The sequence below is a fragment of the Pipra filicauda genome, unplaced genomic scaffold (genome assembly GCF_003945595.2).
Source record: "Pipra filicauda isolate LSUMZ 115617 unplaced genomic scaffold, ASM394559v2 scaffold62_size3274119_pilon, whole genome shotgun sequence".
In the NCBI taxonomy this organism is placed as follows: domain Eukaryota; kingdom Metazoa; phylum Chordata; class Aves; order Passeriformes; family Pipridae; genus Pipra; species Pipra filicauda.
In genome coordinates this window covers 167,991-190,331 of record NW_024104787.1, presented here as the reverse complement: position 1 = coordinate 190,331, position 22,341 = coordinate 167,991, and the positions used below count along the sequence as shown (strand labels likewise).

Sequence of the window (22,341 nt, the reverse complement as noted above, 5' to 3'; positions counted from 1 at the left end):
ACTGGCAACTCTATCTGAAATGCAAATGACTCGAGACCTCATTTTGTTGTTTTTGCAACAAAGAGCAAATGAGAAAGTCAGTTATTTTGTGTGAGACTATGCAGCAGAAGCCCTAATCTTGCCTGACACATTTGCACCAGCTTCGACTCTTCATCCCTACAGCTACAGCATGGGCTTCAGCATGGGCTACATCCCCTGTACATGCCTGTCCATGCTGCTGACTTCACTGCTGCACTTACCAGCAGCAGAACTAGTTACTGTGCTGCATCTGTGTCTCCCTTCCTCACACAGGTAACAGCCTACCTGTAGATCCAGAGGGGATATTTTTCCCTTGGAGACATTTGTACAGGAAGGAAAACACTGAACATAAGGGAACAGGATTGAGAAGCTGGTGCTCCATGTATTTTCCCTGTGCACGGATGCAGGCAAGTCCTGGAGGTAAGGCCAGCTACCACAGTAAGCTCTTGGATCAGTTTGCATTGGAACAAGGGATATCTACTGATCAAACGAAGGAACCATGCCCCTCCATCTTTACCAATTGCCTACATACTTGAACTGCAACAAGATCTCAGAGCAGAAGAACCAAAAGTATCCAAAAAAACACAGGAGCCTAAATACAAATTTCAAAAGAAGGCAGGAATGTAGGAACTTTGGCGCCGATTGACATGAGATGTGAAGAAGGGAGCTAAAGCTACCCAGTGTCTTTTCTAACCAGAAGTTCTGGTTCATCAGCAAGAAACGCCCCCTGTCAGGCAGGTGCTATTTTAGGTGTACTTTTGTGTTATGAATTAAAAGGCTGCCCTGTAAGCTTGTGGTCAGACACCGCTAGTTTCTGCAGTAAATCAGTACATCAGCAGATGGCATTGCAACCCAGCAGGCCATTTGCTGTGCTCACTGCACACAGTCCACGGAGGCTTGGGCTGCATGCTGGAGTGCTGTGCTCTGCAGCACAGCTCACAAAATATAGTTACAGTATTGGCAAGTATTTCCAAACACTTGAGTTAGATGAGTTCCCTACAAATTCTTGCCTACTTGCATCTGCTCCAAGATGTGTGTTTCAAAATAAAATTCCACACATTATTATTCTCTTTTTTTAAATCCCTCTTCAGGGATTCCTGCTGAATAGTTATAATGTCTGGACAGAGAGAACTCAGCCTTCATTTTTTACTGGGCTAGAACTAAGATGAGTCATCTGTTTACTAAATGTCCTTCAATTAAAAAAAAAAAAGAAAATGAGATTTCTGAAGATTAAAAAAGGAAGGGGTGAATAAAAAGTAATCACATCTTCTATTACTTAATAAATAGAGATATTCCATCTTCTGTCTATAACAATTTACCAGTTCATTTTTCTGAACATTGAATAATTGAAAACAAAACAAATAATCAAAAGAAAGAAAAGCTTTTTACAAACCACTAGTGAATACTGAGTCTAATGCTGACAATCTATGGATTCTTTACCTTGAAAAACTCCCTTATATATGTAACCATATTTTTTAGAGAGACAACATGAAGATTTTGCACTACTTCATTCCTCAAAAGATGAAAGAGTATGGCTAATTCCTCTTTCTTCTAAAGAAAAGCCAAAATGTTAATTCAAAATAGGTCCCAAAAGCAACTGATTGGACTTTACAAAAGGTATTCTGGATCACGCATGTTTTTTTTTCCTTACTTCCCTCCTATTTCACCTTATTTCCACCCTTACACCAGCCTGGAGTCTGGTATAACTAGTAAAACAGTAAATTATTCTGCAGTTATTTAGAGTAGATCAAAGACTCTCCCAGCTTCAGGAGGGACTGAGAACCTCGTGTGCCACAAGGCAGCTGCAGGGTCACCACAGCAGGAGCCCTTGCAGGGCTGAGGATGGGTACCTTTGGATTTGGGCAGCCGAATCCTGTGCTGTGCAAGCTCTGCCCCGTGGGGTATATGTTAATTTCAGCTTTGAGGACTACCTTGTTTATTCAGGGAAACAACCTAGAATTGACAGCATAAACTTGGATAACTTAAATGCAACCTTATCTTATCCCTCCCCTGTCCTCACTCGCAAATTCTGCAGCTATGCCCGACAGCAGTGCAGCAAAACCCCTTGCCTGCATCTCAGCTGTGCTTTATGAACATAATCAATGCACAGACAGAAGCAGCAAGTCTGGTAGCAAATACAGTAGCAATCCCTAAGCATCAACAGCTTCTTATCCTTTGGTAAGAAAACTCCCACACCAGGAAGGAGCCAGTATGAGCTTGCAAATGGTGCCACTCTGCCACAACCTATTTATCCCTGGAAGTGATTTTCGCTCTGCTCAAATGTATGCAGTCCAGACATTTAGCAGTGGGAGTGAAATACCAAGGGCTTCAAGCATCTGTTCCTTAGTTAATCTTGTATGTGGCAAAGGATCTGTTAACAACCTTCTGAAAAAGGGCAAGAACAGGCAGATGAATGGAAGATTTTCACACTCAATTGAAAGAAAGCTCCCTTCTTCATGTCATGACCAAAACCTTTGTGGAATATCACAGCCATCAGGGAAAATCCTTAAACAGCAGGCTGGGAGAAAGCAAAGATGACTGCTCCCTGTACTGCAAAAGCCTTAGAGCATACGACCTTCTACAGTCTGCCCAAATTGGTTTTTTGTTCACTAGTGACACAGACATAGCCTGGCTGCACTGGATCATTTCTGTCCTTCTCCTTGCCTCTTAGACAGCTGATCCCCTTAAAAGCACTGTTCCTTTAAAAAAGAGTACAAAAATTATGATTGGTTAATCAGGAATGGGACTGTCAGCAGGATGAATTGCACATCTGTATAATAATACACAGAGCCACATTTGGGTGCACATTTATTTTGGTTCAGTTTGGATTGGCTGACCTTGATGATCCAGAGACGGAGGGAAGGGTTGTAAAGGAGACAGGAGGTTATTCCCCAATAAACCTATTGCTACTGGGCATGCAAGTAGCCTTACACCAACACCCACAGTGTTTGAGGGACTGCCCTTTCCCCCCTCCCTCTGGCCTCACATGTTAAAGTGCAACAGCTTTGATTGAAAGGAATTCATAAGCTAATAATAACGGATATTATATATTGTATGAAATTCAGTTTCATACATATGGTTTCATACATATTCATATGGTTCTGAATATGAGTATAAACATCCTTTTATTGTACTTACAGAGCTAACAATTAGGAAAGTGCTAGGAGCATAAAATATAATAGTTCGATCAACGTAATGGGTTTATGTGAACAAGTTTACTGAAGTTTGTGGAATAGAGGCAGATATACCAATGCAACTGTAATTCAAGCAGTGCCTTTACAAGGTACCCTTGTGCATTTAGCCATTACTGTTCCTCATATGTTCACCCGTGGCCCATTCTTTTTTCCTCCTCCCAAATTTGGAATATTGTATAACTCCTTAAAAAAAACCCAAACAAAACCCAAACACTTCCCAGTTGCATAAAACCTTTATTTGAAGACATTACTTGCGGAAGAAAAACTTAAGCAACAGCAAAAGCCAGATCCCTGGTTCTGGTGTAGGACAGTATGATTTCCATTTGCCACTACTGCATGCCTCTGGGAGAGTGCATGCATATAGGAGGGTAGGGGGAGGAGGTGAGCTGGCATCTTCGTCTGAAGTCTAATTGCAGCCTCACACACAAACTTACCATTTTTGTCAAGTGAATACTCTTCACTAAACACAATTATTCTTTTTTTATTAATCTCTAGGTGTCTCGGTTCCCTATGCAACTCTTCATGTCCCGTTCTGACCCTCATCAACAAAGTTGTGCTCAGCACAGCACGCGCCTATCAGAGAGAATTGCTATATCTCCTACTCAAACAACCAACTGACAGAAGAAATCTTAAGTGTTCTGTGTTTATTTGCTTCTTGCTGTGACAATATACACCCTACTTTAATCTAAAAATAAAGTAAGACTTGTCAGGAAGCCTAGGTCTGGTTTTAAGTTAGACCTGAAAATTCTGAGATACCCAGGAATAAAGCTGGTAGAACAACATATGATTTAAATTATTTGGAAAATAACATTATGGAATGACCACCCATCTCTGTCCTCTCTCCTACTCCCTTAATACTGCCTTCATACCTATCTTGGTTTGTTGAGAGTAAGTGTAGTGCACCTAAACATAGGTCTGCATGGACTTGATCATGTACCTAGCATCCAAAATTGTCTTCTTGAATGTTTGTCAAGTGTATGGGTAGTATTATGAAACCAAAAATCAGTAATCTTATGCTAGAGATACGTCTCGAGATGAAGTACAAACTCGAACTATACAAACAACTTTAAAAGGACAACACTGTTGTGTTTAGCCTTGCATTGATTATTTAGAGACCTGAGCCTTAAAAACTACTAGTAGTTGCTGAATCAGAACAGCAAAAGTAGTTGTATCCTATCTCTCTGCAGCAGTGGAAGGAGGGAAATCAATCAGATTACTACAGGCAGGGCTGTCTTAATCTGAAATCCAGATCACTTTTGCAGTGAGATTACAATATTACAATGTCATCTGTGAAGTCAGCAGATGTCAGTGTTATCTGCAATCTGGAAAGTACTTAGAGGAAGTTGGATTTTCAAATAATAAATATTAATAAAAAAGACCCTTTTTTTAGAGCACTCAAAATGTACTGTTCTTTCCTATTCTGTGCAGAGAAGATGGTGCTGCAGCTGGCTTCTTTTGGAAGGAAACAAAATAGCAAATAATCCCATCAGATCCAGTTGAGGGGCTTCTGGATGAATGCACACCTGCCTTATTGGAAGTAGGTCCCAGCAATACACGTCATGCAAACTTCAGATGGCAGCTCATGTATAAAAGCTAAAAGCTCCATCTTCCCTATGATGTGACACATTTATTAATTAGACATAAGTATGATGTTTCTGAGACAGAGTCACTGACAGGTAGTAACTGATGTCAGCTGGTATCAACTTCCTACAATGTTATGCCTCCCTCATCTGAAATCACTCTCCCACTGTGTTGTATGACTACTAAACAGGAATGCACCTCAAAAAGGTTTTCTTCAAGTGCTTGTTTGAGATAAACCTAGCAAGGTATTGAGCATCTGCAAAACCTCCTCCTTGCAGAACCTTCCTTCTGTTTAAAACAAGTCAAATGGGGGAAAAAATAAAGAAGAAAAAATAAACAACAGTCAGTACACTGTGGACCTTATAATTAGCTTAACCAGTAAATTTCTGCTTCCCCTGAGGTGCATCATAATGTGTATTTAATGAAATCCTCCTTTTCCCTATATCCCTAGCTGTTTTATATACTATAAATTATGGATGAGCTTCTGTTTATATGTGCAATCTTTTAGCTGTAAAATAAAGACCACTAATACAGCACTTAAAACACACCAGGGTGCCTGCACTCCATCAACGTTTAAATGGGATACAGTATGCCAACTGGTCGTTTTCTCTCTCATTGGCAGTGATGTATAGAGGGGAACCGGACTGAGAAAGCAGAGGAGCATCTGCCCATTGCTCTAAGCTCCTCCTATCCCAACACTGTATAGCCTTTGCTTTTTGGTAATGAGAAACAGATGGTGCCATCCATCTCTTTTTATGGGATGGCGAAATAAAATATTCAGCCTTGTATGACTATTTTTAGCATGGGCAAGGGATCTCAAAGAAATCTAAGAGGAAAAAAGGGAAAGACAGTATCTACAGACACTACCACACCATAGTACTGCAGTTAAACAATCAATACTGTATTTGGGGGAGGGGAATAGGGAGGAAGTTTAATATATTTAATGATGATTTCAAAGCAAGTGATTTTGGATGAGCAAGGGAGGTAATGCAGGGCTTCCAGAGTCTACTGGAAGTTTCTGGCTGATATGCATGAGCTGCATGCAAATAGCTGACATTAAAAGAAAAATTGCTTGGCAGGTATAACCACAAGGTGATACCTGGAATTACAGCACCCCCGACACTGAAAGCAAGTGACTTTGGTAATAAAATGCAATGCAATAATAAAATGGGTTTGTAAAGGCCAGTGTTATAACATGCAACTGCCCTATGTTGTATGTTACTAGCTTTATTGTGCTAGCAAAACTGCATGTATTATTTTCTACACTGAAGACAAATAAAAATATTTGCTCTGAGACAAATTTCCAGTTTTAAATTATGAAATCCTGACTGCCTTAATATTTGCAATCCTTACCTCTCTTTCCCCTGCATGTCTGTCTTTTTGTTAATTGTTACTTCTTTCCTTTTATTTAATCCATCCTGTTTCTCCTAATGTGTTTGCCAGGTATCAAAGAAATACTTAAACAGGGGAAGTTCTACTTAAACAATCCTTATTGGGAAACAGGTTCACATACATAACTCTGACATAACAACAGTCACCTTGGGTAGCTTTTGAAAAAAAATGAACACCTTTTTTTCTTTCTCCTTCCCTTGGGATTGTTGTGGCCACAATGTCTGCCTACAAAAACCTCGGTTACAGTAGGAACACCTGTGCTAATAAATTTGTTGCAACAGACCCCTTGTTAGCTGTGGTGTGTACTAATATTAAAAGGTTTTTTCCATTACAGGCAGCACTCTGCTCAAACTAAGTCAACACACACAGCTCAATGTCAGGATGTGTACACAAATCAAGAGTTTAGTTTTTTTTTGTTGACGTAACATCATCAGTTAGGAACTAAGAAAACTTCATATGTTATAGTGGAACCCATGAAGATTTGCTGTTACAGACTTGGACTCAAGAGTTCCTGGGAGGGAGTAAGGAGCTTTGCCTGGAGTGGGCATAGGGCCATAAGCCCTCTGCCAGCTTCTGTAGAAGCTAAGCTTTGTTTTGGAAAGAAAAAAATAATTGCGATTCTGTTGGCAGAAAAGATAACTTTCTCCTATGATATACAGAGGAGAAACTGGTGTAGCTGAATCCTGCAAATCTACTGACAGACACATGCTTCCCAATTGCAGCTGAATGAAAACAAAGTGCAATGGAAAGCAAACTCAGGAAAAGGAATCTGGGTTGTTTCAGCACGGTTGATGAGAATAAAGCAGGCTGTAACTGCTCTGCATTTGCTCTGCACAAATTGCCTTTCAGAAGGCTTTCCAGCAGGCCCTTTGTTAGAGCTTCTGTGACTTTAATTCTGCTAGTCTAATTGGCTAACATAACTGCAACTATATTAGCTATGGGAACAACTGGAGCTACGCTTCCTTTCCAAGGGTGTTTTGTCATGCTAACGAAATTCTCCTCTGTTCAAAGCAAAGCAAAAATAAACATTTATACACTTCAAAGAACAAGGGAAAACAATAAAACAACCCTATCAAAGCAAAAGGCAGAAACTAAACTTATGGGAGAGGTGAAAGAAATCACAGCAGATGGCCAAATTCATTTGTGTTCCTTAAAGCACTGTGGGGAGGCAAGTGGAACAAATGGTGACAAATGTGGCAAAAAACTCTGTAAAGAGGTAGAGTGTCCTTATAAAGCACTGTACACATCTGGATCTCTACTACTGACTGATGGGTACAGAAGTGTTGAAGCTGTGCTCACTTAGTGTGACATTTCTGCTACTCCAGTATTTTCCAGAAAGTCTACTATTACTCAAAGCAATGAGCCTCCCTCTGGTAAAAAACTTAGGACTAAATTGTTACTTTAGAAGAGAATTTCAAAATGTGTTGAGTTCAAGCTTAACTCTCCAAATGCAGAACAACAAACTTCTGGTATAATGACCAAGGATTTGAACAGCATATATCTCTAGTTCCTGTCCTTAAACTCAAAAAAGAAACCTCACCTGAGTCAGGTGCAAAATTAACTCTCTGTCCTGGCTCTTATATTCTGCAAGCAACTGGTCTAGGAGTGACAGAGCAAAGCTCTTAAACATGCTCACCCTGACTTCTGATCACCTGGTTAACAGCAGCATCTTATAGGCATTACACCTCCAATCTGGAAATAGGTGGGGGATTAGAATGCAAGTCCGTATCTCAGCAATTCTGGTATTCTGGCATTAATCTATTCTCATTGGGAGTGTAAGCTAGCAAACTTAGCTGGGAACTAAGACATAGCCCACGTTCAGTCCTGGTGGTTTTGCTCAGTGGGGGAGAGGTGGTTACTGGCACAGTAGCAGGACACTTAAATCACAGTATCAAAATGCACTGGAACTAACTCATCTGTCACTTTCTTCCCTCTCCGATTGTCAAACAGCCTGTCCAAGCCTACAGCTTATTTTAACTTCTTTTTACTTGCTGCTCTTTTAAAAGTGTTACTAATGCAGCTTGTCAGATTTTCTTCGGCTTTGTAGCAGGAGCTAAACACATTGTGCTGCAAAATAAGTTAAAGGAGGAAACACTCTTTAGTGTAAGACATAAATGGTGCTCTAGAGTTGGGTTTACTGTTTGTTTGAGGGTGGTGGCTGTTTTCTTTAAGATTGCTAAAGAGAAAAAGAAATACTACAGAAATCTAATGTTATATGAAAGAAAATATAACGCTCAGCAAAAATCTAAATAAAAGCTAAGTGAGCAGAAAAACTGTTTAGAAAAATAAACACTGAGGTATTGAGTCCTATTAGCATTGAAATCAAGCAGTGAGATTTCTCATATCTCAAACTTACTACTCCCCAACACAGCACAATGTCTGTGATGTACTTCCAGGGCCAATGGGATGCTAGGAAAACATGCAACTGGGCAACAGGTTGTCCAGCCATAGGTTTAATGCCTGTTCTCTACAAGTCTCTACATACCATTCCAGGCAAGAAGTATACTTATGCATGACCACAATCTGCTGGTTTTATGCATCAGAAGACATCAATAGATGTGCTGTGCCACTCACCCATAACGTGTAGGACCCCCTGCGGCTCCCTGGAAAAGTCAGCATGCTCTGATCTGAGACAGCGACAGACGCCAGGCCACTGCTCCTGGATGGCGGCCATTCAAAGTCGGCCTCGGCCTGCTCAGTTTTGCTTTTCTGCTTCTTTATAATCTGTAAGGTAGGAGAACAAGGGGTGGGAGGGGAGAGGAAAGAGGAGCTCAGGAAGTCCTGTCTGAGCTGCATGGAGAAAAACTACATTAACCCTGTGTCAAGGTAACCTGCCTAGGAAGAACATATGAGTTTCCCTTTGCTCTTGCTCCAGCTCATGCAAAGGATGATTCTGACAGCTTGCATGCACTTCTTCTCATCTGAAGTCATATTGCTTGCGAGCACATAAGCATTGATACAATAAATCAAAATCAAGGCCTGTAGGAACATTAATGAAGGTGAATTAAATAAACATGGAAACTTGTTGCTACAGTAACACTTTAAACATTAGCAGCATATCTAAGTGTCAAGTATTTTCTCAGACAAGACTTTTTGCCAAGAAACACAAAATACTACATATGAGGGGAATTTCAAATGCTCCCATGACATCTAGACACATTTCTAGTGAAAACAATGAGGTCTTAGGTGTTTAGGCACTATTTTTGTTTTTGAAAATCTACACCATCTTAAGAGAGAGAGATCATGGAGACTACCTGTCTCCCTTCACTGACAGATTATATCCCACTGTGCTTAATTGTCACAACTTTCTTTGACTCAAATATAAAATATCTACAGAATATTATTATATGGCATAAAAGATCTTATTAGGCAGCTCTTCACAAAAGTGGTAGCAATTCAAGCTTGGCTGAGGCAGGCTCATGACTATGAAAGACTCAATAAGTAGAATTAATCTTCTAACATCCCTATTAAAAAAGAAGGCAGATTATTTTTCATTGAGAAAATGCTGCTCTTCTGGCTTTTTTTAATAGCCTTATAAACAACATGTTTCTCTTCTAGTGTTTCATACATACACTATTAAATGCCACAGCCCATACACAGATGTGGCAACTAGCTTATTTCATATGGAAGGAGACTAACTTAGCAGACTGGTTACTTTAATGACCCCAGGAGCTCAACAGCACTCTGTTCATGCTCATCTTGCCTTGCTCCAAACTGTCCAGACAAACTCAACTGCCATTCTGCATCAGTGCCAACTGCATCTGCAGCCCTCCACTTCTATTCTGCATCAGTGCCAACTGTGAGCTTTTCAGGGAGAAGAACGAGCTTTATGTAAAAAGCCACAGAAATCTGACACACCGAAGATTCTGTGATTTTGTGTGTGTGTATCTAGAAGCATCATTAACAGAATTCTATTTTAATGGTTGATGTTTTCTTTGAATGTGTTGCAGGTGCAGGGTTCAGCAGAGGGTATGATCAAGAGCCACACCTCTTGCCACTGGAAAACTTTGTGCCTTTGGGGAAGTGAAGTACAGATGTAAAATTCCATTGAGCAGGGGCCAAGATAGGATATCACAGACCTCAAGGAATGGTACCTCTCAGCTCTGAGGGTGTAGGGCATCAGATTAGGCACTGGATTAATCTTATTTATAAATTGATCTCTCTGTCAGATGTAGCTGACTAAGCCTATACTGTCATAGTTGAAGTTCCAACTTGTCATTTACTTTACTTTCTATATTGGTATCATCCTTTTTGCTGTTAGTGGAGTTTGAGCTCATCAGACTAAAGCATTGTGTTTTGGCTATTAAACAAGCTAAGGAAAAAAAGCATCCCATACCTTCTGCACAATGGTTGTGGCCAGCTCTTCTATGAGGTCCTCCTTGTGCTCCTGCAAGTAACACGCTTCATTCTGCTTGTCCTGCATGAAAATGGATATCTGTATTTGCTAAAATCACATAAAACCAGCCTTTCCACAGAGGTTGTATAGATTGGGAAATGGGTAATACGCCCTACTGGCACTGTGGGAAAAAATTCCAGGCACTTATATTGCATGTCACCTTCTGAAATGCAACATGCATCTTGGATACCAGTACATAAAACCCATGCCCAAATCTTTAGGTGAAGCATGAGATAGCCACTACTTCTTTATGTTTTCTTTTGTATCTACTTGGTTTTGTACCATTACCCAAATCAAAAGAAACATAATTGTCCTATTTAAATTAATACATTTTGTTTGAAAGTGTTACCAGGCTGTCACTGTAGGTCTCTGCCTTAGAAATAGCTTCTTCCACTGCTTCCTCTGCAACACGTAAAGCCACAGCAAGGGTATCCATCATGCTGTGTCCTAGATGAAGAATAAGATAAAACCAACATGTTCTTTATATATGCATATTTTGCATAACGAGCTCCAAAATTCAGACATATTCTGGACATATATTAAAATCTTAAATTGTTCATGAAAAAGTTCATTTTCTCAATCCGTATTTATGCACAGTAAAATAAACAACTTAAGACAGATAAATTTGTCTCAATCTCCATGTTTCTTCCTAAATGTAAATCTTAAACACAAGAAAACACAGTATTTTTTATGTTGCTGATGGAAGAGAAGTAACAAAAAATGAACATTAAGAAAATCACACTAGAACAGGTGTGTATTAGCGTAAATACTGAAGCAAAATATCCCAGCATGGTAGGCAAAAGACTTTTAGTATCTTGCTGAATGTTTTAGCCAAAGTATTTTTGGATCTGTGAACAAGACTTACCAGTACTCTAAGCTACTTGTCCAGTAATTGAAAGTGTAAGGTCTGTGTTTAATCAAATGAGTTTTTAGCAGCATACCTTCTGTCTGTTGGTAGAATGTAGAGTCACTGCCACAAATGCTCCCATCATTCTCAATGCTTCCTTCAAACAAACTCCCTTCAGCTAAAAAGAAAGACAGAATTTTGCTTTAGTATTAGATGTACCCATTAACAGCAGAGGCATTATTAGATTAGAATATTCACTCAGGATATGGTGGTAGCGCAAACAACGAGGCATAAATGGAAAATTCCTCCTAGCTGTTGTATAAATGACGACTGCAGCAGCTTTTGTACAAAACATGATTGCTTTTATATCAAAGACCTCTCATTCATTTTGGATTGAGAAAACTTACTACAGTAAAAGAGAGAGGAAGAAGCTAAAAACTATTACTACAGTAAAAGAGAAAAGAAGAAGATAGTAGGCATAAAACTCACATGGTGGAAGTTAAGTACAGGGAATTGCCTTCACTATGACATTTGGAGTTGAAATAGATTCTACATTTTAAAGGGCAATGCTGTATAAATAAGACACTTATACTAGTATTTATCTTCAAAGAGAACAAAAGGTTTACCTTACATTCACACAGAGAGTAGCAGAAAGTTAGCAATGACATTTAGACTCAAAGGCCTTCCTTAGAAAGGTCTCACAAAGAGTGCACATGCCACTGCAACTTATCATTGCACTGTTCACACTTCCATTCAAGGAACAAGTGAAACTATGGCTTAAGTAATGGCAACACATCATACGAAAGTTCTGAAGCATCTGTTGCCACAGTTTTTACTTCCATTATCCCACTTCTTCCCTCAGGGACACAGATTTACTTGTCTTCATAAGTATTTGTTCTCCATTGTTAAGGAAACTTCTCAAGAAAAATGGATTTGATACCGACAGAGAAAAAAGACTAATAAATCACAATTTAATGCATAGGCCACTTCTTCCTAGAAGATTTTATGTCAATTTTCATATGAAATACCTGAAATTTCTACTCAGGTATAGAGAGTCTACTTACCATCCTCAATAATTTCAGAAAAAAAGCAGACTATAGAAAAATTACCAGTTTTTGTACAGATGTTAAAAGAATTACATTAGTGGAGTATCTGATCCAATAAATCCAATGAAATGTCAAATATTCAGCTAGCTGTGTTTCGAGTAATTTGCTGACGTTACCAGTATGACACCAAACTCCACTTCTTCCAACCCATTTTATATCTCCAATTACTCTTCTTATGGGGTGAGGCATTAGAACACCACAGTTAAGGGAGAATTGTGTCTTCATTTAAAAGGATGATGCCAATACTTTATCAGTAGCTTTTAACTATTTACAAACATGGATTAAAAAAAAAAGGTGTGGCCAGTTTCAGATCCTTAAGCATGCAAAACTCTAAGTGAGGGAATCTAAGTTTTGGTCAACTTGGATACTGAATGGATCCCATGTTAATAAAATTTTGTTTCAAGCACCACAGAAATATGCTCTAAGATCAAATATTGCGTGCAAAATTATTTTCTCATTCATTGACTACCCAGGACTGTGAAAAATTTTGGGACACAAGCTAGAATACAAACTGCAATTTACTTTACAGACAGTTCCGTATCAGTGACATAATTAAGATAAAACATTCTTTGATTTCTTAAACAGCTCTCTAGACACTTCACCTATTTTTTTTCTCCACTGAGGCATTTCTTTTGCAAAGAAAAAAAATTGCCTTAAAAAAATCTCTGTTGAAATGATCTCAGAATTTCCTTTGTCTCAACTTGTATGTTAAAGTAGATTAGAATAAATCTTGTAAGAAATCAACAGAGCTGTTCTTACCTATTGTATCAGGACAAACTCCGCTCTCCAGTCTATGCTTCTTGTACAGGTTCTTCAGGACTTTGGCACTTCCAAAACACTTAAAGCGGCTTTTGACATTATTATAGTACCAATCCAGAGACTGGGTCCTTAGGAGCCTAAGACAGAAAAATAACCTACATATTTAGAATGATTCTACAAAAATAAATGTAAAAAAAAAAAAAAAAGAGGATCTTTTAGACCTCACAGCATAAACATATTAATTTCTGAATACTTCTTTCTTGTTTGTAGTTTGCAAGTGTTTGGTATATTGAGGCAAAAAACCACCCACAATGTAATTCATAAGTAAATATCTTCTTCACATTATCTAAAGTTTTATTTGGTTTTGGTTCTACCAGAAGAGGTGGTCTCCCCTTTTACATTATAATGCCAACACTACAGCCTCTTGAATAATACAAACAAGACTTTGAACAGCACAGGAAGGTTTTAAAAATAGCCTATATTCACACAGATTTACAGATAGTGTAAGAACACCAGCCCATTAATGCACCACAAAAAAAATAACATTTACATAAAAATACATCACTGCTTTTATTTGGGGAAATATGTAGAGTAGAAAAAGCCTAATCAGAGGACCGCAAAGCAGAATGAGCAAAGAATGGCACAACTGCACTTTGGTTTCTCACTTTCAACCGGAAGCATCACTGATGTCAATAATTCATCCTGATGGATTTCTCCCCAGAGTTCTGATACTTTTATAAAGCCATGAGATACTGGCAAGCTCTGTATTCTTTCAATGTGGCATGTGACAACTTGCTTCACCTGTTACTTCAGCAGAGTGTGGAGAGAATCTGTGCCATATTCCCAGGCAACAACCACCACAGGTGACTGCAGGGCAACCCACAGCGGACCTTTACGTTTCCTACTGAGGGTGTCACTGGAGAGGGGGATTCTAGGGTTCTGCCTATAAATTAAAGCTGACTTATTCTTAGCACCAAGATTTTAGAGAACAAAATGCTAATGTTAGTATCCAGTGTCAATATAGGAACTCCTAAAGAAATGATGTTACTATCAGGAGTGCTGAACTCTCAGCACTTCCAGACCTGAACATATTCAGATGATTTAACTCCACTTTTTAAAGCTGAGGCTACGTGTGAAAAACAAAATAAAATGACAGTCCCCCTGTAACCTTTAGATTCTCCTTCAGGGACTCTGCAGTTTTCTTTATAATGTGCAAGGCAAGTGACAATGCACAATTTTTGTTTAACACACCATTTCATAAGCAAATAAAACCTCACGTATTGACAGACTAGCAATGTAGTTCTTACTCAGCACCAAATCTCAGGAGATACTTGGTAAGAAACAAATATCCTGAGCCTGGGGTTTCAACTAAGTGTTTCCAGTCCAAATCCAGATGTTTCATGTTTCAGTATACTGATAAAAAAGGAACATCCACTTCACAAAAAGCAGAACATTATGATATAGTCCACTTTTCTGTCACCACTGGAAAGTGTTTAGTAGCAAACACTAGCAGCGGGAAATTAAAAATAAAAATCAATGACGCCTATCGTATTCAAACTGCGAACCCTTAAAGTTACATTAGCTGCTCTACTTAAGTCAAGTGAAGAAAAAGCACATAATGAAAGAGAAGCCTATTTTTTCTGTATCCCGTGCCAGCAAGTAGATGCAGGAGAGGTATTTACAGATAATGTAAGAATATTAGCCCTTTACTATCTATTTGCACAGTAATATCCCAAGCCTAACTATGGCTCCCAGGAGGCTGACTGGTTTCAATAGTCACCATTCTACAAATATAACTAACATGTGACAAGAACAAAAATACTTTTTTTAATGGAAAATGTCTTTACACATGGTGCACAGATGATGGACATCTGATGAAACACAAGTGTCCAGAGCACAAGCAATGCCTTAGTTTGTCTGTGAAGTACAGAATTTCTGAATTCCTATAATGCTGCCACCAAGAAATCTGTTAAGATGCTTGCCCAAGACCTGACCCACCGACCCAGGGCTCGGCTGCTGGCACAGTGATGAATCTGAATGGACGCAAATTTCTCTCTCAAACCTGCAATTCTTTGGCATTTTGAGAACCTGCCTTCTTTGCGGGCAGGAACCACTTGCTCTCATGGAAAGTGCATCAGAATACTATACTTTCTGCTTGCTGAATTTGATTCACTTTTGTCCACTGAGTTTCTACAGGTGCTGAGAGAACAAGAATTCAGTCAATAGCAGAGAGTCACAATCATTATGATGGATAAAACTGCACGACTGGGTTGGAAGTGGTTTAGCAAGAGTTATTGACCAGAAAGGATGCTCTTCTGCCCAGTGAATGCAGCTTTCTCCATGCGATCCACAAAACAGTTTCACAGCACCATCACCATTGGTGGACTCACAGCACTGGGAGTCCTCAAACGTTGCTTTAGGGCTTTCAAGATCCCTACCAACTACCTTAGCATGTTTACTGAGTAACCTCAGCTTTACTAGCTCAAAACGCTAAATTTGTAATCTTGGAAGCCAAGTAGACCCAGTTCTTAATATTCAGACTGAGTGACAAGGTAAAAAAAGCAGAGTCACCTATCTTTGTACACCCCATGCGAGTTAAGACAGCCAGTTACAAATGCTGACCTGGCAGCTTGGGAAAAACAAAAGATGGGACTCACTGCAAGCTTGCTTCATCATCTTTTTCCCTGTGTCACCATCTTGTTCTGGGTTTGATCAATACTGTTTCTGTAAAAACAGAATGATAGCAGCACTGTTTTTTGGACGAAATAAGAGTGTTTTGCAACTAAAACAGGTTTTGTATTTGTAATAATTACATTTTCTGTATGTGAACTTCAGAAGATTCAAAAGGATAGAGATTATACATCTCAAAGCAACAATGAAAGGAGATGCTTGCCTCTTTGTACTAGTTAATCTGGTGTAAACATGAGGATTGGGATTTTATTTTTTAGATTTCCTCATTGCTGCAAGATTAACACTTCATGAGTAATCTAATCATGCCATGCTTCTCTCCTATGTGTTGGAGAGATACCAACAACTCCAAATCTATGCCTCTGTCCTGTACATGTTTTATAACAGATTACAATGCCTCCTCTAAAGCTTTTCAGCCTCTTAACTTTCAAATAAGTCACAACGTCCCTGCTGATTCCTCCTAGGGAGAAAGGATTTGGAGAAGAGAGAACTTCTCTTATAGGTATTAAAATAAAGGACCCACTCAAAAGAGAAATAAGAGCACTTTTGCCTTATTTCAAAATCCTTTAATGTTGACCTATATTTTAAAGCTGTTTTCTGCAAAAGCAGTCCACGAGCCCAGAATAATGAAAGACTATGACAGTGCTAGCATTAAATTGCTGGAATGAAACCTTTCCCTTATTAATTCTAATAGAAAGTGTGCAAGTTCTCTCTGTGAAAGAAAAGCTCACACTTTAGGGATATTAGTTGTCTGCATTTTAAAGAAGCAGGACTGGTTGAAGCCATTTCTTGTTCTTTCTGTACCACAAAAATTGTTATGTCTTTATTGCTAAATAGTAGCTTTAAACACTAAGGACATTATTTATGTTACATAACATTGCCATGGAGTCGAGTGGCATTTTGATGTGCTTTTGGCAGAGGAGAATACTGTGATTTTAAGATTCTGCCTTACTAGCAAGTGTGAAAGCTAGGCAGACATTTTTGATTTAATAACATTAAAATCTGAACGAGCATTAAAAAGTCTCTGTCCTTTTTATAATGCAGCAATGTGTTTGTCTTAATCAAACAGCACTATAAGAGAGGATAAGTCCATTAAAATCTTTACAAGTGGTTTTCAGTACATTTCGCACCTGCAGCACCCAAATAGTAAAGTTTTAATATTTTCCTGAGGAAAAAATGCTGTGGAGTGGCAACATGTACCATCTCTCTCATTATTAGTGATTGCCACAAGAAGATCACATGAAAAACATCACTCACACAAGTACTCACTACCCAAAACACAGAAGGTTCTTTGATGACTAATTTACCAATTTAATTCTTTCTGTTCTAAAACGTTGTGAGGTTTTACTTGTTCTAAAGGCAATATGAAGCTTCTTCAAGAAATTTTCTCAAAAAGGTATGACAAACTTAATATTCATGACCTTACTGTTAATTCGTAATGCAAGCTGGACTACAAGGAAGCATTTTATAATAAAAATATTTTTCCGTTTTCCATTTTTCCATGAACTCTGTGAAAAGTTTTCCCCCACAAGGTGAACTTGTCACTTACTGAGCTGCAGTCTTTCTGTAAGTCTGGAGGTGCTTCCTGAAATCCAAACTTACATTATTTGTCAGAGTGAACATATAATCACTAGGAGTTTCCTTGCTGCTGACTTGCACTGGAAAATGAAGCTTCCTTTTTCAGCTTTTCACATCTATGTTAATGCATCTTCAATAACTTTGTGCCAGTGGTTAGGTCAGTAAACTCTTCTAGCCCCTCAATGGCCATCCTGTGCTTCTCCTGCTGCGCCAAGGACCTAGTGTAACATCCAACCTCAGGTCACATGAGATCTGCATCAGCAGTTGGCTCATTTCACTCAGGAATGGAGCTGCTTTACAACTGTTGGGCCTTTTTACTTTTGTGGATGTGACAATTTTTAAAAATTAAGTAAAGAAAATTTAAAAAGCCAAACAAACCCACCTCTGAAATACAGGACTATCCACAGATCAGAACTGCTGCTCTATTGGACACTCCAAAACACAACACAAACACATCAAACTGAAGAAATATTAGAAGTGCAAATTGTTAGTGGAAAAGCAACATCAATGTTTAGTTTTCACTCTTTGAAAGCACCCCAAGGCTCCCTGAACTGCCTTAAGGTTCAGCCATGAATGAAGTGATGGAGGGAGTGGGAGCCAGAAGACTGCCTACTGAACCATATCAGAGTTGGGACAGTGGTGGACAGGGTGCCTCCAAAGCAGACCTGCTTAGCCACACTGCTGGTCTGGACGCAGAGCCATGCTGCAGTTAAATATTAAATACTCTTGTCTTTAACCCTGATGTTCCCTCAGACTGGTGCTGTGGGACCGACATCCTTGAAACCTTGGCCCCTCCTGGGGAGCTGCACATCCATCACCCTCTGGCTTGCACTACTGCCATGTTATGCACGAGTGGTTGGGAAACTCCAGCTAATACAGATTAAGCTGTCTCAGGCACGCCGGCTGTCACACGCCCCCCCAGCATGGGCTCTCTACCCATACTGACACACAAAATATGAAGCTCAAGGCCCTTGTTTTCATTTTGCAGCACTAGGTGGCCTCAACCTGGTGCCCAAGGAAACAATTAAGATTTAACCTGTCGCTTTTTATTTACTAGATTTGGAGTAAAATTGCTTCAAACTCAACATCTTAAAATATTCTTTCTCTGCCAATAGCAATATCTGCTTTTCTCCTTGGGCTGATGTTTTAGAGCTTGTAATGTACTGCTCATTGTAAATTGTTGAATTAAAGGGTTTCTGTTCCTTTCAGTTTCAGTGAAATCAAACATACTTCCAGGGTCAAGAATGCAACTTCACTTTCATTCCCTTCAGAATGAATCATTATTATAGCACACAAACAACACGCACACGAATATGCTGCCAATGCTCAGTTCTCTAAAAATCAGACTCTAAAAACATATATTGAGAAAGTTCAGCACCCTGAAGCCCTGAACTTTGGCCAAGCTCGTGTCATTCCAAGATGGCACTTATATCTCCCTGATTGTTTTGCATCTATGCCCTGCAGTTGTTCACTCAAGAGTAACAGCTCTTAATCATTTAGTCCATCATGCCGCTGTTAACACTTTGAAACATTTCCTTCCCAAGCTTTAAGTTGAAATTCTATTTATTTTTTAATTCATGGCATTCTGCAGATCACCTATCACTCAAGAAGCGCTGTTCCAGAAAATTTCTTCCTCCAATTATCCACAGCAGGGGGCTGCACATGGATTACACTGTGACACGTCAAAGTGCCGTGGCACACTGACTCTGCAGGTGCTTTGCAGGAAAGGTTACAGCAGTGCTCTGTGGTCAGCAAAGTCCAAGTAACAGTAGAGGAGAGACTGTCTCAGGTCAAAGCACCTACCCCAGAACCAAAACTGTGCAGCCCAGTGAAAATATCATCTGTCTTTCTCACAAGAGGAACAAAACAACTGTCCGTGTCCCTCACAGTGAAATCATGACTTTCCTGTGCCAGCCCAGTAACTTCACTGCAGTCTACAGTATGTTAATTATTCAGAGAGCTCAACCAGCAGTACAGTACTACATAAGGAATTTCCTAAAAAACCCCACATCCTTCCAGCCATTCACTGAGAAATGCACTGCTCTGGTTTGGGTTTTTAAATTCCAACATGGAGCAATATACATGAAATAATAAATTAAGGTTAGCAGAGAGAAAACAAAGTTGTGTTTGTTTGTTTACAAAAGACAGCCGTATATGTAACCCTCAAATTTGCTTACTCTGTCTCCTTTACCTCTGAAATCAGCAATCAAGAAGTTGGGTGAGGGAAACAGAGTAGGTTTTATACTGAAAACCTACATATACTTTATGAAAGGAAGAAAGACCAAAACTCATAACAAGCTCATGTAATCCTGGATTTTGAAGGAAGTGCTAAAACCTCTACCACTCTGGCCCCTTTAAATCAAGCCTCAGTGCCTTTCTGAAGGGAGACGACAAGGACTGGTCACAGCAGTGTATGCCAAAGTGCAGGAATCACTTGCTGTGTTACGAAGCAGGCTGCAGTAAGTGATTCCTAGTTTGTAAAAATAGGATCATGAGCCATACTTGTTCAAATAAAGGGTTCACCTAGCCTCTTACTCTATCTCTGGCCATTGGCAGATACTAGGAAAGAGATAGCAGAAAAGCTGCAAGTGTGGAGCAACCCTGCTCTCAGCACACTCTGCACTTCTCAGCTCGGGACTCTGCTTGACATTAAACCAAACTACCCTTAAAAGACACTTATTGATGGACTTACATTCCATAAATTTGGCTATCCCTTACCTAAGTCTAGGTGTACTTCTGGCCTGCTCGAAGCTCTCTGATACTAAGAGTCTGTAGGTACGAGCCATATAGAGATGCTTTGCCTTTCTTCACTTAAACACCTACCTCCTAATTCTCTGGATGCCCCATATATGCCCTGACATGGGATGCTGCAGTAAAGCTGTGTAACACTGGCATGCAAAACTAGGAACAAGATTAAGTGAAAATATAGGCACTATAGAACACCTGAGGAAAACCAGCAGATAATGAGCTGGTTTCAAAATGAGTCCAAGTTAATGTAGAATCACATTTCCCTTTACTGGGCAACATTTCAAAGCCCACTAACAAATGAGAAATATCTTAAATATGTGGAATGCAGAATCCACTAAAAATCCTTTCTCCATTCACAGGTATTTCTCTGTGCCATAGGTTTGTGACCAATATGATCATTGGTAGTCTGTTCTAATCTAATCTATGTTAAAAAACCCCATGAGATTGCTGATCCTTAAACATATAATTCAATTATCGGACAGTAATCAGTATGTAAAAATCAGGAGTCTAACGTATCTCTAACAGTCTTTTTCAAAACAAGAATGGAGAAGATACAGGTGACCCTCTTTTAAAGACATCACAGACTTAACCCATGTTTTATTAAATAAAAGAAAAAAAGAGAAAGATTAATGGCAATTTGTAATTCCTATGCTAATCTTTCTTTCCTCCAGTAGGAAAACAGACATAAGAATAGAACATGTCAGCATTTAACTGAGCTGTTTTGCCCTGTATTTTCCCTGTAAGGCTGTATGTCAGGAATCCCTGGCTCATCAAATGAATGCTCCCAGAAAGCATGTTTTGTTTTAGGGTAATCCAAGTGCAGTTATAAAAGTCAGTTTTTAAAAAGAAGAGGGTTTTCAAACCCAGTGCTCCACTGTAATTTAGCTGACTACAAACGCCAGGGGTGAAAACATGATCATGGAGAGTTAACAGCAGTTAAAGCAATGACCTAAGAAGGGGCAGGACCTCTCTTCAGGCATCTACTAGCAGTAAAAGATGTAATAATCCACATCCAATACAGCTCCTGACATTATCTCAGCAAGACCTAATAAGATTTTGCCATAACAACACGCTGATAAAGATGTTTTCCATGTCTTACAGTCACTAGTGAATATTCTTTCTCCATTTTTGCTTTGTAAAGTAAACATCAGTTTATTTAAAGTAAACATCAGGTATTTATTTATTCAGAGTTGACTTCTGAACCTGTAAGTTCAAAAGGCTGCATTGCAGGGGAGCTTGCAGAGAGCTTGCAGTACAAGTTACTGCTGCTTTCAAGCCACATTGGCAGAGCCTTAAGGCCATGAAAGAAATAGGATCACATAGGTGTTCCCCTTGCCCCCACACCTAATGAGCTATACCTAGATCACTCCCAGTAGATATACAGATAGTCTGTTCTTAATGACTGCTGATGCTGCAGAGCTCCTCAGCCATCCACTCTGGTGTTTTCCTATCCTAATGTTGAAAGGTTTGTTTAGCATTTAAGCTGAACCTTCCTGGTTTCTATTTAAACAAGAGAGTTTAAGATGTTTGCTCTTTTCCTTTTTCATTTTTTAAAGGCTAATGAATCCTGTTTCATCCCAGATCGTGTTTTAGTAATCTAATCATTCTCACTGTTTTTTTTCCTGGGATGAGGAAGAAAATACCCAAGTGGTCTATAGTGTTGTTTAAATACAGACCCAGAACTGATAATTTGAGGCCATACCAGAACTCTTTCAAGAAAACCAAATGTAACTGTGGGGATAAGACAGCACAGCACAGTCCCTATGGATGACATCCCACCAGATATGTCATACTGATACTGAATCTGGGCAATGCAATGCTGTGAGTCACACATCCTTCAAAATCTTGCTGAGACTTGCACCATGGAAACTGCCAACTCTTAAAAAAAAAAATATGGTCAAACTAAGTCAAGGCTATTTTCACTCCACCTTTTCTTTAAACTGACAATTACATGGATGCCACTTTCATAAATGAGGTTTAAAGACCTCTCACTGGCACTCAGCTGCTAAACCTTGTTATCGGCCAGCAAATAAC

General features: G+C 39.3%; 1 protein-coding gene across 5 annotated transcripts in view; it reads right to left on the bottom strand.

Moving 5' to 3' along the window:
- LOC113987750 (myosin VIIA and Rab interacting protein) overlaps positions 1–22,341 on the bottom strand; it is a 213,766-nt gene that overhangs the window by 40,731 nt on the left and 150,694 nt on the right. For all 5 annotated transcript variants that reach the window (XM_039388288.1, XM_039388289.1, XM_027720787.2 and 2 more), the window contains exons 4-8: positions 13,294–13,430; positions 11,523–11,606; positions 10,931–11,028; positions 10,522–10,602; positions 8,760–8,909 (exon numbers count right to left, since the gene is read on the bottom strand). In XM_039388288.1, coding sequence (XP_039244222.1) covers positions 8,760–8,909; positions 10,522–10,602; positions 10,931–11,028; positions 11,523–11,606; positions 13,294–13,430 — 550 coding nt within the window. The remainder of the gene's footprint in view (positions 1–8,759; positions 8,910–10,521; positions 10,603–10,930; positions 11,029–11,522; positions 11,607–13,293; positions 13,431–22,341) is intronic.